At 45.9% G+C, this 17,726-nt stretch overlaps 1 protein-coding gene across 6 annotated transcripts in view; it reads left to right on the top strand.

Annotated features, from left to right (window-relative positions):
- Positions 1 to 5,758: 5,758 nt before the first annotated feature.
- Positions 5,759 to 17,726, top strand: part of LOC119970344 (aminopeptidase O (putative)) — a 335,542-nt gene continuing 323,574 nt past the window's right edge. For 3 of the 6 annotated variants that reach the window (XR_005461589.1, XM_038804805.1, XM_038804806.1), the window contains exons 1-2: positions 5,759 to 5,999; positions 7,850 to 8,839. Coding sequence is in view for 5 of the 6 variants with exons in the window: in XM_038804805.1 (XP_038660733.1) it covers positions 8,022 to 8,839 (818 nt within the window). In the remaining variant the exon portion in view is untranslated. The remainder of the gene's footprint in view (positions 6,000 to 7,849; positions 8,840 to 17,726) is intronic. The other 3 variants (XM_038804804.1, XM_038804803.1, XM_038804802.1) reach the window with 3 other exon arrangements.

The raw sequence follows: 17,726 nt of genomic DNA, 5'->3' as shown, positions 1-17,726 counted from the left end.
GTTTTAGGAGGGAGTGTGAGGGGGGTTCCAATGGGCCTCTACAAGGTTGCGATAATTGATAAAGCAGGTGGTGGGACCCGAAAGGACAAGGGAGATTGGGGCTGCCAATCAAAATAGCACCCTGATCTGTGAACAGCCGTTCCTACTTGCGAGATTAGTTTGCCAGCAGGAAATCCCTCAAATTGCAGCCTCAGCGGGGAGCAACTATAAGCGGCATGGTAGCACAGTGGTTAGCACTGTTGCTTCACAGCACCAAACACCCTGGTTCGATTCCCAGCTTGGGTCACTGCCTGTGTGGAGTCTGCACATTCACCCCGTGTCTGCGTGGGTTTCCTCCGGGTGCTCCGGTTTCCTCTCACAAGTCCCGAAAGATGTGCTTGTTAGGTGAATTGGACATTCTGAATTCTCCTTCAGTGTACCTGAACAGGCATTGTAGTGTGGCGACTTGGGGATTTTCACAGTAACTTCATTGCAGTGTTAATGTAAGCCTACTTGTGACACTTAATAAAGATTATTGTTATAAACTCTGCGTGGCAAAAAAAAGGCAAAGTGCTGTTCAATAGCATGCTGTATCTCAGCCCTGCAACCGCCGAGAAACAGCCTGATAAATGCGCCCAAAAGCAGACTTATTTGTCTGCTAAATTACATCCATAGTCACTGACATCGTAGGACATGTAGTAGCCAAAATGCACATAGCAAACACCCGCAAACAAATGATCAAATAATTTGTTTTTGTGATGTTGTTTGAGGGATAAATACTGGCCCGGACACAAGGGGTCATAATTTAGATTCCAGCAACAAGGACAAGACAATACAAATGCAAGCTAGCGAAAAACATAGGGCGGAATTCTCCGCTCCCGCGAAAAATCGGGAAGGCCGTCATGAACTCGGCCGAGTTTCATGACGGCCTCGGAGGCCGCTCCTCTCACCTTATTCACCCCCACCCGGGGGGCTAGGAGCGGCGCTCCGTAACTCTCGGCCGCCAGGCCTTGACGCTTGCGTCAAGGTGGCGTGCCGAGAATGACGCGACGGTGGCGCCTAAGTGACATCAGCCACGCATGCGCAGGTTGGCCGGCTCCAACCCGCGCATGTGTAGCTGATGTCACGACGGCTCAAACTCTCGCATGCACGGTTGCCGTCTTCCCCTCCACTGCCCTGCAAGACGTGGCAGCTTGATCTTGCGGGGCGGCGGAGGGGAAAGAGTGCGTCGCTTTGAGACGCCAGCCCGACGATCGGTGGGCACCGATCGCGGGCCAGTCCCCTCCCGAGCACGGCCGTGGTGCTCACTCCCCTCTCCGCCCCCCACAAGCTTCAAACGAGCATTTGGCGCCCATGTTCATGATGGCAGCGACCAGGTGTGGTTGCCACCGTTGTGAACCGGTCGCGAACGGCAGGCCGCTCAGCCCATCCGGGCCGGAGAATCGCCGGTCGCCGTGAAAAATGGCGAACGGCAATTCTTCCAGGCGGGGGGTGGGAGAATCGCGGGGGGCGTGTCGTGAGTCACCCGGCCCTCCCACGGTTCTCCCACCCGGCGTGGGGAGCGGAGAATCGCGCCCTTAAAGGCTGACTTAAAAAGCTTCTTAAGGTGTGTGGCAAGGAAATGATTAGCAAAGACAAATGTGGATCCATTAGACGGAAATAGCAGATAAACTAAACAATTACCGTTGTCTGCCTTCATGGAGGAAGATAAAGAAAATCTCACAACAATACTAAGGAACCAATGGGCTTGTGAAAGTGAGGAACTGAAAGAAATTATGATTCATAAAGAGATACGACTCAAAAAATTAATTGAACTGAAAGTTGAAAAATTGAAGGTGGTTATAGAGATAATGGATGCATCAGTAGTTATCCTTCAAAATTCTACAGATTCTGGAAAGGTTCCTCCAGACTAGAAAGTAGCAAATGTAACCCCACTATTTAATAAGGAAGGGATAGAGAAGGTGGAGAACTACAAACATGTTAGTTTTACATGAGTGGTAGAGGAAATGCTAGAATCTATTATGAACGATAATTATCACAGAAATCTTGTGGCGCAGGAGGTCATCATTTGGCTCATTGTGTCTGCACCAACTCTCCAAATGAGCATCATGACTTAGTGCCATTCCCCTGCATTTTCCCCGAACCCTCTCTCTATTCAAATAATCAGTTTAAAGTAAAAGAAAAGTCGCCATTGTCCAAGATGACCATAGGCTGTTTTGCTCTTTGACAGGGAGAGTTGACTGGTGATTTAACCTGAGTTAAATCCTCAGGTGATTTAACCTGAGGATCACAACACCTCAGGCGAGGGGCAAGGTTGAGCAGGCAGGGCCTTCATGAATAACCCTTAAGTTGGTACAGCGCTGTTGGCCTCACTCTGCATCACAAACCAGCTGTCCAGCCAATTGGTTGTCCTCTTGAATGCCTCCATTAAACCTGCCTCCACCACACTTCCAGGCAGTATATTTCAGGCCAGAACCACTCGTTGTGAAAAAGTTTTTTCCTCACATCACAGTTGCTTCTTTTGCAAATCACTTTAAATCTGTGCCATTTCGTTCTTGATCCTTTTACGAGCAGGAATAGTTTCTCCCTGCCTCCACTATCCAGTCCACTCGTGATTTTGAACATCTCTATCAAATCTCCTCGTAACTTTCTTCTCTCCAAGAAGAAAAATCCCAATTTCAGAACTGAAGTTTCTCATCCTGGAACCATTCTTGTAAACCTCTTCTGTACTCTCTCCGGTGCATTCACATCTTTCCTAGTGTGGTTCCCAGAACTGTACACAATATTCCAGCTGAGGCCTAACTAATATCTTATGTATGTTCAGCAAAACCTCCTTGCTCCTGTACTCAATGCCCCTATTAATAAAGTTCAGAATACAATATGCTTTATCAAATCATAGAATCCCCGCAGTGCAGAAGGCCATTCAGCCAATCAAGTCTGCATCAACCCTTTGAAAGAACACTTCACCCAAGCCCACGTCCCTGCCCTATCCCAACTAACGTAACCTACCAGATCTTTGGACACTAAAGGGCAATTTAGATTGGCCAATCCACCTCACCTGCACATCTTTAGGTTGCTCTCATTTCACCTTAACTCCCACCTGTAATGACTTATGCATATATACACCCATGTCCCTCTGTTCCTGCATCCCTTTTTACTCCTTAGTTTATACTGTCTGTTCATGTTCCTGTTAGCAAAATGCATAACCTCACACTTCTCTACATTGAACGTCATCTGCCACCCATCTGACCACTCCACCAACTTGTCTCTGTCCTTTTGAAGTTCGACAGTTTACAATACTTGCAAGTTTTGAGTCATCTGCAAACTTTGAAACTGTCCTCTTCACACCAAGATCCAGATAATTCATATATATCAGGAAAAGCAAATGCTGACCCTTGGGGAACACCATTACAAATCTTCCTCGAACCTGAAAAATATCTATTTTTAAAAATATTTTTATTGCCATTTTTCAGTTTTTACAGAGTAACAGCTTAATCTATGGTGCACCTGGTATTTATATATAGAGTCGCTTCTTATTTACAGAGATTTTTTACATGTGTTCCTTTCCTGGTTGGGGCCATTTTTACATTAAGCAGCCGCCTGATGTTCGCAGTTAGCTGCTTACTCTTAACGAAGCCCGTCTGGTCCTCTGCGACCACCTCCGGTACGCCATTCTCCAGTCTCTTGGCCAGGACTTTTGCGAGTATCTTTGCGCCCAAATTGAGCAGCGAATTGGGTCTGTCTAGTCCGCGTTCCGTCGGGCATTGTATTTTTTTGGATATCAGCGATGACGTAGCCTGTGTTGGAGGCAGGATGCCCCTTTCTAGCGAATCTCTAAATATGTTCCGTCGATGTGGGCCTGGGCCGGTACAAATTTTTTTATAGAAGTCTGCCGGAACCCATCGGGCCCGGCACCTTCCCCGCCTGCATGGAGCTGATGTTCTCCATGATCTCTCCCAGTTCTATTGGTGCTTCCAGCTCCTCCCACCTGTTGTCCCCTACGACTGGCATGTCCAGTGCATCGAGGAATCGTTTCATCCCCGTGTCCCCATCGAGGGAGGGGGGTATGGTGTACTGTCCCCAGTAGAAGGTCTCAAATGCTTGGTTGACCTTTTTGTTTGGTTACCAGTCTGCCTCTGCTATTCTTCACCTGGGCCATCTCCCTTGTGGCTGCCTGCTTTTTCAGCTGGTGTCCATTAGATGGCCAACCTTTTCTCCATGTTCATAGAAGGTCCCCCTTTTCTGGCGGAATTGGTGCACTGCTTTCCTGGTTAAAGTCCATTTGTAGCTTTTTCCTTTCCGCCAGAAGCTCTATGGTTAGTGGCTCGGAGTACTTTCAGTCGACCTCCAGAATGAAGTCGATCAGTTGTTGCCTGACCGTCCTCTCTTTCCTGTCTCTACATGCCTTGTAGGCTATAATCTCTCTCCTAATCACAGCTGTCAGTGTCTTCCCCGTTTTGGTTATTAGTAATGTACTCGCCTATGGCCTGTGATGTTTTCTGGTGAAAGCCTTATCGGCCTCCAGGTGTGGTGTTGGGCACGGCACGTTTTCAACATCACATCGATGTAACGTAGAGCATGGTTGGAGATGACTAATGTGGAGTATTCTGTCCTTACTTTTCCTAGAAGCAGTGATTTCCCCACTGCAAAGAAATCTATCCGTCAGTATGCTTTGCGCCCCAACGAAAAGAACGAGAATTCCTTCTCACCGGTGTATAGAAACCGTCATGGGTCCACTGCCCCCATCTGTTCCATGAATGCTCCCAGTTCCCTAGGCTTGCCTGTCCTTTTCCCCTCAAGGTCGCAGGATTGGAGAGGGGGCGCCGCCGATTTTTCTCCACGTAAAACGCCACAGATCCTCCCCACTTAGCCTCTATAACTGAGAATCTGACCCAAGATGTTTTTCTGCAGTTGGACAGTCGTAGTGAGACTGCACCAGGGGTATTGTGTACAGTTTTGGTCTCCTCATCAAAGGAAGGATATACTTGCCATTGAGGGAGTACCAGAGGTTCACCAGACAGGTGAGATTGTTTTATGAGGAGAGATTAAGGAAACTGGGTCTGTATTGTTTCAAATTTGGAAGAATGAAGTGATCTCATTGAAAACTACAAAATTCTTACACTACATGACAGGGTAGATGTAGCTAGGATGTTTTCACTGGCTGATGAGTGGAAGCAGGGGGCACAGTCTCAGAATAGGAGCTGGCCATTTAAGAATGTAATCAGGAGGAATTTCCCCACTCAGATGTTGGTGAATCTTTGAATCTACTTCCAACCAGAGAGAGCACAATTACTGGATACTGACACCAAGGGATATGGGAAAGTGTTGTTGAAGTAGATGATCAGACACAAACTAATTGAATGCCAGAAAAGGCTCGGCGGGCCGACTGGTCTACTGCTCCTACGTCCCTATATTCCTCCTGGGCTCTCCTATGATATAATGCCATGTTAGCTCCACCTGGGTAGGCAAATGGGGGCCTCAGTTCCACTTCCCATCTGAAAGACGGCAGCTCCGGCAGTGAAATGCTCCCTCGATCGGTGCTGCAGTGGGGGAGTCAGCTCTGTCTTCTGCGCCCCAGACCGGACCTGCCTCCAAACTCAAGAGGTGAGGAGGGGCGTTGCCCACTCAGCTACGGCTGACAGGTGGAAAATAACATCTCCCGGGTTTTCGCACACCCACAACATTGGCTGTATAACGTCAATGGGTCTTTCGAGGACACAGGAGAGGGGAAACAACGTGCCGCCGCCACCACCGCCACATTGGCCTTGGCAACAGCAGCTCCTGACTAACCGCCGCTCCCTGCTCGCGCCCTCTGCTGGGGCAAACAACCGCTCGTGTTTCCCGGGAGAGGCAGGCGCGGAGTGATGACGCGGACGGAGCGCGCCCGCGAGCAGTGCAATGAGAATGTGAAGAGGGAACAGAAGGTGGCGGGACTGACCTCTTTGCTGGCGACTGTGGAGTGCAGAGTGTTGACATTAGGCTCAGTTCCCAGAAGCTGCAGACAGTAGCAGTTGAATAAGGTCAGTGGCCGAGTTGCCGCCAGTTTGCAATGCTGTTCAGAGGCTCAACCGTCCTCCAGTGATCAGCAATAAGACTTTCATCCCCATCACTGCATTAAAATTAAGAATAAAATATGAACAGATGCTCCAAATTCACCACTCAATTAGGGTTGTATTGTCAGAGATACGTTTTAGTTTCCCGCTGCATCAGATTCTTAGTATATCATCACACTGCTGTGTGTTTTAAACGAAAATATGAAAACATGTTTTTTTTACGTATGTTTGTATCTAAAAGTCTTCTGGAATGTGACCAAAATTCCTGCGCCTGGAAGTTTGCGTTGGCCCACTTATCACCACATTGTGGCGCTGCCTTTTGTTGACTCTTGTTCGGTCTTCAATGCAAGTTTACATCCGGAGACGGGGATTGTCATCTTAGACAAGTTCATTATTTTCATTGAAAGGTTGTGAAAACAATTAACTTGTCGAAGGGCTGCCCGGATTTAAAACCAAATGCAATTATTGGAACGTTTTCGTTAGCTGACCTCAATACTGAATGGGCCAAATCAGTTATGTTTAAAGTTGCAGGCTGTTTCCTTGATCCAAGATGAAGTGAAGGAAGTTCTTCTATATATAAAACAGAAATTTCTGCACATTTTTAATTTAATGCAGGTGTTGCACCAAGCAGCAGAAACATGAAGTACAACCATTGTGTATTGTACAAAATGCTTCTTATTATGCTTGCAATTTTAATTAGCCATTTTATTTGATATTTTGTATAGTAATTAATCAACCTTCAGGTTAAATCAAATCAGTTTATGACAGGTACAAAAAGATTTTAAAGGTCATTGAAACTATTATTTTAAAGATGCCATTAAATATTCTCAAATGTTTTCAATTAATAATGTTTTAAATTACATGCCCTCTTTTCCAACTAAATATAGTTTTATGGCATTAAAACAGTGATCTTAAAACTATTTCCGTTATTACAGTGTTTCAGATTTTTACAGTAGTTATTTTTCCCCCATTTTTTTTAAATGTTCGTTTTATAGTACATGTAAAGACTGTGCAACATATAAAACATGATGCTGCTTTATTCTGTTTCATTTTGTTTCCTTATTTTTTGTTTTTAGTGTTTATTTCCATCCTCTTTGAACTGGCTTTTGGCTTTCCATTATCTGTATTTCAGCCCGGAATTCTATAAAATATAAAGTGATCCTTTGAAGGGTGTAGTTCTAGCTTTATTATGTTAATAAAACTTTCCACTGAATTATTACTTGATTCATAGTAGTTATTTTCTATTATTACTCAAATTTCTTGTATTCCATATTGTCCGATATAACATTCAGTCACTTATCAACTGTTTATTCTGACAGGCTAGAGCAGAACAAATTTTTTGCCTTAACATGAAATCTACTGGAAAATATAAATGTGCATATTTCTGCAGCCTGAATCTCAGCATGACATCAACCTACCTCTTGAGGTAGATCTCATGCCAGTACCAACTCTGAGGTTATAAAGTGTGAACTCTCAGGGGCTTTGCTGTCAAATTAGCCTTCACAGCAGCCTTTATATTTTAATGTGTTCAAGATGTGATTTCCCACCCCCTTCTTCCAAAACAAATGTGTCTTTTTAGAAGAATCCAGCAGAGAGTCAGCAACATAAACAGCATGATTCCATACAATCCAACATTGTAGATTTAACCGATGAGCCCTTGTAAAAGCACTGAGACTCTGTATAAACATTGTAATGCAGGAAAACCTAAAAGTAGAATTCACTGCTTATTGCAAAACTTTATTCCAGCAAAGGGCACTTTCAGAGATGACTGTTAGATTATTTGCATAATTAGTAATTCTCTTTTTTTTTGTATACAGGTTTTTACAGAAAAAGACAAACAGCTACAAAGATAGAAGACAGGTTACAGAAGTCATGGGTGTTTTTAAACAATAAAGCAGTATTCAAGGCATGCTTAAAATACTGGAACACCAATGGTATTTACATTTATGATTTTGGGTATTGTTGGACAACTACTTCCTTGTCTTAGCTATGAATGAAAACACAGGGTCAGCTTTCGACCCCAATGAAGATGACCTTCCTCTCATGGCCAATGCTGGTTGCATGCTAGTCCGACACTATGTGATAGATCTGGCAGTGAACTTCGACAAGAAAGTCATCAACAGTACCATTGTCCTCTTCCTAGAAGCCAACCAAGCATATAAAAAAGCCTCTGACTCTGTGGGAACAGGTTGCTGTCCTTACTCAAGGGCATTATTTGAAACTGAGCAACCTGGTCTTTCATGCGATCCCACTGCAAGAGCTGCTGCTTGTTCATCTGTGGATAAGATATGCAATCTATCTGAGTATAGTGGTGACAGAGTTGCCAATGTTAATAGTTGTAACCATAGCAACAAAGAGTGGGCTAGTGGTATTTCTGGTACAAGGGAACACTGCAGTGATGGGGAGGATTTTGTGCTTGTGCTGGATTGTTGTGATCTGCTGGTGCATAAGGTAGAAGAGGTAAATGTCATTGCTTCAGCTGGCATTGAGAAACTGATGAGGATGGACATGCCCAAGCCAGAAAATGGCACTTACTCTCAGAGACTGCAGAATGATGTCCAGAGAAGCATTGTGGATGATATTTTAGGTTTAGCAGCAGAATGCTGGCAGAAACAGCATTATTATTACCTCAAGTGCAGTCAAGCTCCTGGCTGCGGAGAACTCCAGTTCCAGACTGACATGTGGAGCCTGAAAATAAAGAAACTAGGAATCCAAACTCCAAAAGACTTCCCGCGTGTATTGAGGATCTGTTATGAAACAAAGCCGGAGGGTGGTTCGGTGAGGTGGACTAAGGATCAAAGTGGCAGGTTGGTTACTTTCAAGTACAATGTTTTTGTTGGAATTGGGTATTATTCTGTGACATATGGAGCTGTCGGATGCAGTTGTCGATCAGTTAATGATGCAGGTTGCAAGCTGTTTGTTTTGTAAATAATGTATGGAAGATGATGTGTGAATGGCAGTTTTCAAAATGAAATGAAGCATTTATTTTCCACTCATCGGTTTGTAATTTCCTCAAACAACTTTGAGAATATGGTTCCTATTTTTCTTTGGAGCCTATCTTTATGGGGGTGCCTTCAAAATTTGATAGCCAGGTTAACCTCTTTGGTTACAATGACAATCAGTAGGTTTGGATATGGGGCATTTTATGTAACAGTCATCAGCAAGTACTGGTTTCATTGACAATTAAAGCATGTAATGTTGGCACAAATTCCTTAAAATATTAGTACCATTAATAGAAGCTGCTTTGGATTGCAGATGGGTTAAAATATTCCATATTTTGCTTTGAGTGTTTCTATAAAGCTGTTTTTAAAATTTAGAGTACCCAATTCATTTTTCCCAATTAAGGTGAAATTTAGCATGACCAATCCACCTACTCTGTGTTTCTATAAAGCTGATGTGTTTCAGCTTACAATGATTCAGACACTACTTCATCATAGAATCATAGAATTTACAGTGCAGAAGGAGGTCATTCAACTTTATCGAGTCCATATCGGTCCCTGTAAAGAGCACCATTCCAAAGCCAACATCTACACCCTATCCCCACAACCCAGTAACCCCACTTAAGCTTTTTGGACACTAAGGGCAATTTACCATGGTCAATCCACCTAAGCTGCACATCTTTGGACTGCTGGAGGAAACCGGAGCACCCGGAGAGAACCCACGCAGACACGGGGAGAAAGTGCAAACTCCGCACAGACAGTGACCCAAGCCGGGAATCGAACCTGGGACCCTGGAGCTGTGAAACAATTGTGCTAACCAATGTGCTACCGTGCTCCCCACTGAGCCTTGGTAAGCAGGACCAACAAGCAACAGTCCCTCCTCCCACCTCACTCCCGATTTACTAGCTGAAGCTTTGCAGCTAGCAAAGGTAACCCGGGGTTACATGTTCAAAGAGCAAAGGAAAAACGACACTCCAACCCGTTTCGGCTGCAGAAGAAGAATAAAAGCTTAACGCCGTTAAACTCCCCCGAGGGCCATATATTCCCCAAACTGTTACCTAGCTACTACTACCCCCCCCCCCCCCCCCCCCCCCATCCCCGACAACCATAGCCCTCTCAATCCCAAAAATACACTAGATACAAGCTAGAAAACATCTCAAACTAACCCCTCCCAACCGTCCCAATCAAACCCATTCAATCAAGTCCATGCTCCTTGACAAAAGCCTCTGCCTCCTCCGATGTATTGAAAAAATTATCAGCCTCGCCGGGTACACCACTCCAAACCTGACTTCACTCCTGAATAGCGCTGATTTTGCCTTATTAAAAGCTGCAGTCCACTTGGACATCTTGGTATATCCTAATGATGCTTCCTTCCCACCTCAAGTCCCTATTCATTGGCCATTGCAGAATCCGTTACTACTCCTGGAAGCTGTGGAATCCATTAATCACCGCCCGTGGTGGCTCATTTGCCCGAGGCGTACGCTGGAGTACTCAGTGGGCCTGACCCAACTCTGGAGGGGACAGCCGCCCGTCCCAACCCCCCAAGGGCTTGACAAACATCTGAGAAAAGTACTCAGTCGGCTTTGGGCCCTCCAACCCCCTCGGGTAACCCCACGATTCTGTGGCTCTGTCTCCTCGACCTCTTCTCCAAGGCATTCATCTTTGCCCTCAGAGCCTTGTTCCTCTCCTCCGCGGCAACATCTCAGCTTCCAATGAGTCGGTTCGATCACCATGCCGTGACAAGGCTGCTTCATGAACAGGCTCCGCTTCCAAAAGGTGCAGGAGGAGCTGGTGGAGGGGCTGGGGGCGCCGATAGAGTTGGAGGAGCTAGTTAGGGGGATTGGTCAAATGCAGTCAGGTAAGGCGCCGGGGCCGGATGGGTTCCCGGTGGAATTTTATGAAAAGTATGCGGATCTGGTGGGCCCCCCTGTTGGTGCGAGCCTTCAATGAGGCATGGGAGGGGGGGGGCTTTGCCCCCGACGATGTCACGGGCGCTGATCTCTCTGATCCTGAAGCGGGATAAGGACCCCTTGCAGTGTGGATCATACAGGCCAATCTCGCTCCTCAATGTGGATGCTAAGTTGCTGGCGAAGATCCTGGCCACCAGGATAGAGGACTGTGTGCCAGGGGTGATACACGAGGATCAGACAGGATTTGTCAAGGGAAGACAGCTTAACACGAAGGTGCGGAGATTGTTAAATGTTATTATGATGCTGGCGGTGGAGGGGGAGGCGGAGATAGTGGTGGCGCTGGATGCAGAGAAGGCGTTTGATAGAGTTGAGTGGGGGTACCTGTGGGAGGTGCTGGAGCGGTTTGGATTCGGGGAGGGGTTCATCAAATGGGTGAGGTTGCTCTACGAGGCCCCGATGGCGAGTGTAGTTACCAATGGAAGGAGATCAGAGTACTTCAGGCTCTACCGTGGGACCAGGCAGGGGTGCCCCCTGTCCCCCTTGCTTTTTGCACTGGCGATAGAACCTCTGGCTTTGGCGCTGAGGGAGTCGGGGAGGTGGAGGGGCCTGGTGGGGAGGAACATAGGGTATCGCTGTATGCGGACGACCTGCTGTTGTATGTGGCGGACCCAGAGGGGGGAATGTCGGGGCTGATCGAGCTGTTGGCTGAGTTTGGGAGCTTCTCGGGCTATAAGTTGAATCTGGGCAAGAGCGAGGTATTTGTAGTGCACCCGGGTGATCAGGAGGAGGGTGTTGGGAGGCTCCTGTTTAAGAGGGCAGTGAAGAGTTTCAGATACCTGGGGGTGCAGGTGGCCAGGAGTTGGGGGACTCTCCATAAGCTTAATTTTACCAGGCTTGTGGAGCAGATGGAGGAGGAATTCAAAAGGTGGGACATGGTACCGCTATCGTTGGCGGGTAGAGTGCAGTCCGTCAAAATGACGGTTCTCCCGAGGTTCTTGTTCCTTTTTGAGCTTTGGGCGCATGGGACCCCGAGGGTGAAGAGGGTCTTCCTGGAGCGGGGTAGAGATGGTGGGGGGCTGGTGTTACCCGATCTCTCGGGGTATTATTGGGCGGCCAATGTGTTGATGGTGCGCAAGTGGGTGATGGAGGGGGCAGCATGGAAACGGTTGGAGATGGTGTCCTGTGGAGGCACAAGCCTGGGGGCCCTGGTAACGGCGCTGTGGCTGCTCCCTTCTATGAGGTATACCACGTGTCCGGTGGTGGCGGCTACCCTCAAGATTTGGGGGCAGTGGAGGCGACATAGGGGGGAAGTGGGGGGCTCGATGGAGGCTCCGTTAAGGGGGAACCATCGGTTCGTCCCGGGGAACATTGATGGGGGGTTCCTGGGTTGGCACAGAGCGGGCATCAGATAGCTGAGGGACCTGTTCATTGATGGGAGGTTTGCGAGCCTGGGGGAGTTGGAGGAGAAATTTGGGCTCCCCTTGGGGAACATGTTCAGGTATCTGCAGGTAAAGGCGTTTGTTAGGCGGCAGGTGGAGGGATTCCCTTTGCTTCCCGGAGGGGGGCTAGTGACAGGGTGCTTTCGGGGGTCTGGGTCGGGGATGGGAAGATATCTGATAGCTACAAGGTAATGCAGGAGGTGGAGGAGGCATCAGTAGAGGAGCTAAAGGCGAAGTGGGAGGGGGAACTGGGGGAACTGATCGAAGATGGGACATGGGCTGATGCCCTGGAGAGGGTTAACTCTTCCTCCTCATGTGCGCGGCTTAGCCTCATCCAATTCAAGTTGCTGCACTGGGCCCACATGTCCGGGTCTAGGATGAGTAGGTTCTTTGGGGGCGAAGACAGGTGTGTCAGGTGTTCGGGGAGTCCAGCGAACCATGCCCATATGTTCTGGGCATGCCCGGCACTGGAGGAGTTCTGGAAGGGGGTGGCGAGGACGGTGTCGAGGGTGGTAGGATCCAGGGTCAAGCCAGGCTGGGGACTTGCGGTTTTTGGGGTTGGGGTGGTATCGGGAGTGCAGGAGGCGAAAGAGGCCGGTGTGCTGGCCTTTGCGTCCCTAGTAGCCCGGCGGAGGATCTTGCTACAGTGGAAGGATGCGAGACCCCCAAGCGTGGAGACCTGGATCAATGACATGGTGGGATTTATCAAGCTGGAGAAGGTCAAATTTGCCCTGAGAGGATCGGTACAAGGGTTCTTTAGGCGGTGGCAACCTTTCCTCGACTTTCTGGCTCAGCATAATTTATTTTTAAGTTCTCTTGTTGTTTACTGGGTTTGGGGGGGGGGTGGGGTGAGATACATGCGTGGATGCGGTCTCGGGGGTGTTGCAGTTACTATGGTGTTTTATTGTTGCTTTTCATTGTTTGTTGTTATATTTTCTGTCAATTACCCCCGGTAATCTTTTTACCACTTCTTCATAGATTTCGACATATGTTCGCTGACAAATTCCTTATCCCATACGGTGGGCCGGTTTTGATGACCAGAATCCCGGACACCAAGTTAAAAAGTCCACAAAACAATTAACAAAGCCTATTTAAAATCTTGGCATAGTCCTCAACTATGATTGCACTCCATTTTGGGAGTCTGAATAGCATATTTTTCTAATAAAATGGACAAAAAACTTCCAGTTGTAAGTTATGTTTATCAAAGTGAGGGATGTCAATGATAGAAAGTGAAATAGTGTTAGCATGGTCAGAAGCAGAATGAAACTCCTCAAATGTATCTTAAGCCTAAGTGAAGTGAATTATGGGATGGTTTTGTGCTGTGGCTGAATGCCTATCAGAAATTGCCATGGGATTGTTGACACACATTTCACATATGGTTCCTCCACCTGGCAGCAAAATAATGTCTTCATCCTCCGCTCCAGAGGTGAAAGTCCAATATCTAACTTATTGCAGTATCCAACCATGGCAAATATGTTAACTATTTCATAGAATCATAGAATTCCTACAGTGCAGAAGGAGGAAATTCAGCCCATCGAGACTGCACCGACCCTCCGAAGGAGCGCCCTACCTAGGCCCATGCCTCCACTCTTTCCCCGTTTGACCATCTCTGAAGTTTCAGGTGGAGTTAACAAATCAAATTGTGTTCGTAGTTTTCTCTTAAACAGCAGCATTGCTGGTGAACTTTGCATGGCAGCATGCACAGTGTTCGGATACGATACTAGAAATTTGTTTACTCTTCTTGAGCCCCCTGGTCCTTCACTGCATTGGTAGAATGCTTTAATGATTACACAAAATGTTCAGCCTATCCATTCATTGCTGGATGATATGGAGCTGACTTGATATGGTGTATACCATTCTCTTTCAGGTAGTCCTCAAGTTCCTTAGAAGTAAACTGAGTATCACTATCACTGACAATCTGCTCCGGTGTTCCGAATCTTCCAATAGTTTTTCAATGGTCTGCTCAGTCGTCATTGAGTTAATTATCGCGACTTCTGGTAATTTCCAGTGCATGTCCATGGTCACTAAGAACATGTGACCCTCCAGTGGACCAGCATAATCATTGTGTATTCTCTGCCATGGCTGAGTCGGCTATTCCCACTGATATAATGTTTGTAATGATGGAGTGTTCTTTGGTTTTGCACAAGATTGGCATTGCCCAACGTTCTCTTCAATTTAAGCGTACAGTCATGGCCATCAAAAATAACTGCGGGCTAATTCCTTCATCCTCACCATACCAGGATGCCCCTCATGTAGTTGGACAAGGACTGCACTACGTAAGCATGGAAAAATAATCACATAGATTTCCCACAATAGAACACCATTCTGTTCTGTCAACACAAGCCTTTGTGTGATGTAAGGTTTGAGGTCTGGAGTTTTCTTATGAACATCTGACAACGTTCCTTTTTGAACAAGTCCATCCATCACCTTCCTCATCACTGGATCAGTTCTTGTATATCTTTGAACTTGAGTTGAAGTCACAGGTACACTATCCATGAGCGAGAAATACAAAATACTGATGAAATGTTCTTCTTGGTCATACTTGACTTGTAACTGCAATTGTGATAACGCATCAGCATTTGAATGCTGCTCAGACTTGTGACACTGGATATCGTAAGTATGTGCCGACAATATCACTAACCATCTTTGCAATCTATTAGCTGCCAAATAAGGTGTACCCTTGCACAGCCCAAAGATTGTAGTCCATCAAAAGGGTGAAATGACGCCCATAAAGGACACCGAAAATGATGCTCAAAGCTTCTTTTTCTAGATGAGCGTAATTTATTTCTGTGCTTGTAAGAGTGCATGAAGCAAATGCTTTGGGTTTTCCTCTCCTGAAGACATAATATGCGAGAGGACTGCACCCACCCCATAGGGTGAGGCATTGCAAGCTAATTGTAACTTAGTTTTTGGATTATAATGAACCAACAGCTTTGACTTCAGGAAAGTGTCTCTCACTTCATTGTATGTATTTTCACATTCTTCTGACCAGTGCCATGCCTATTTGACACAGAGCAATGTGTGTAAAGGATTCAATTGTGTGCTAAATTCAGCACAAATTTACCATAATAATTGATCAATCCTAGGGCAGTACAGTAACACAGTGGTTAACATAGTTGCTTCACAGCTCCAGGGTCCCAGTTTCGATTCCCGACTTGGGTCACTGTCTGTGCAGAGTCTGCACGTTCTCCCTGTGTCTGCGTGGGTTTCCTCCGGGTGCTCCGGTTTCATCCCACAGTCCAAAGATGTGCAGGTTAGGTGGATTGGCCATGATAAATTGCCCTTAGTGTCCAAAAAGGTTTAAGTGGGCTTACTGGGTTACGGGGATGGAGTCAAGACGTGGGCTTAGTAGTGCTCTTTCCAAGGGCCGGTGCAGACTCGATGGGCCGAATGGCATCCTTCTGCACTGTAAATTCTATTATTCTAAAAACGACCACAATTGTATCACGTTTTGAGGTTGTGATGCTTCTAAGATTGCTGATATTTTCTTCGATTCTTTGTGTAAATGATCCTTGTCGATAATATGACCAATTTATGGATGACTTGGAAAAAAGTCACACTTTACCTTTTTAACTCTCAGGTTGTGGCTCTGTAACCTTTTCAGGGTAGCTTCCAAATTTTCCAAGTGTTCCTGTTCACTTGAACCGGTGATGATTATGTAATCCATATAACATTGTACTCCATTCGATTCACTTAGAATTTGATCCATGGATCTTTGAAAAAGAGCAAGCACAGATGTTATTCCAAAAGGAAGTCTTCTGTATCAAAACTGACCGTTGTGCATTACTCTGGTGAGTAGTGGCTGTGATTTGGCAGTCATATTCATCTGCAGATGTCTCTGTGAATCAGTTTTACTGAATTTATGTCATCCAGACAGTCCAGCAAACAGGTCTATCAGTGGCAGTGGATACTGATCTGTGCACGAAACTGGGTTAATAGTAGTTTTAAAATCTCATCAAATTCTCACTGAGCCATCCCGTTTAATGCAGGAATCATTGATGTCACCCAATAACTTGTAGCAATAGATTCAATGACTCCTGTCCATACTAATCTGTCCAGTTCTTCAACTTTAAGCTTGATGTTATATGGTATGGTTTTAGCTTTGATACGTTTGGGTGTGCTGTCTGGCTTGATATTTAGATGTAGCTCAACTCCATTCATAGAGTCTAGTGAATCTTCAAACACTTCTCATACTTCTTCAGAAGTTTTGCATATTGCTCTTTGAACTAATTGATTAACTGTTTCCCAGTTAAGCTTAATCTTAGCCAACCATGCTCTGTCAAATAGAGCAGGAAGGGTTCCACAGAGATCATGAAGAGGCAACTTTACTGTCTGCCCATTTCCTTCTACTTTCACATTAATGCATCCTTTTAATGGTATGACATCTTCAACATACATCATTAGTCACATTTGATGATTTTAAAGGAAGTTGGGTCAGATTTTGATAAATTGTTACTGGTATTAACAATACTGCTGCGCTTGTAGCCACTTCCATTTTGATTTCGCAATTTTCAAATTTTGTAAATGCCCAAAAACATTGTTGACCTCCCTGCATTGATGTGACACCGTGCTATATCTGGGTTTTGCTGTCTTTTGAGTGATTTTGAGCTTCATCCACTAATTTGTAGACACAACTAAATTGTTTACTTGTATTGTTCTTCTTGCACTTCTTTGGTGTAGAAGAAGTTTTATGAGCCCAACATGCTTTGGCAATGTGGACTTTTTTATCATAGTTCTTGCATGGATTCAATTTACTCACGCATTCCCGCGCTAAATGTCCAATCTGTGTAAAACGCCAAAATGATTGCACCTTTTCGGCCTTGTTCCTTGAGGTATCCATTTTGTGGATTTTTGCTCTAGCTTCGCGCCAACCCCGTATGCCATACTGTTTCTGTTTGTGGCAACAAAGAAATATAACAGGAGATAAAACTGGCTACGAGGATTGAAGCAGAAAAATCACTGGAAAGAAGATATTTGTTGATTAATTGTGCGACGGCATTGGCAGCAATGGAAGATTCTTGGCACCAGACTTGCACCCACAGATGTCGGGTGAAGCATTGCCACCAATGTGAACGTTTCACAAAAGTTTTTGACAGCAATTGTGAGTAGGAAGACCGGCAGTCAGGGAAGACTTGCTTGTGTTGAAGTGAGTGGGGTCTGGGCTACAGAGTCCAGGCACGTGGCAAAGCTGCACAGGCTGCGTTTTGAAGTGTCCAATGTGAATAACGATGACAAGGTGTTCCACCTTTGCGGTCTTGTTCCTTAAGGTATCCATTTTGTGAATCTTTGCTCCAGCTCCATACGCCACACTATATCGGGAAAGAAAACTAGCGACGAGCACTGAGGCAGAAAAATCGCTCAAAAGAAGATGAACGTCGACCAATTGTGAGACGGCAGTGGCAGCAA

The sequence above is a fragment of the Scyliorhinus canicula genome, chromosome 8 (assembly GCF_902713615.1).
Source record: "Scyliorhinus canicula chromosome 8, sScyCan1.1, whole genome shotgun sequence".
NCBI classification, from domain to species: domain Eukaryota; kingdom Metazoa; phylum Chordata; class Chondrichthyes; order Carcharhiniformes; family Scyliorhinidae; genus Scyliorhinus; species Scyliorhinus canicula.
The sequence above is the reverse complement of the archived record's forward strand: the minus strand, read 5'-3'. Positions and strand labels throughout refer to the sequence as shown.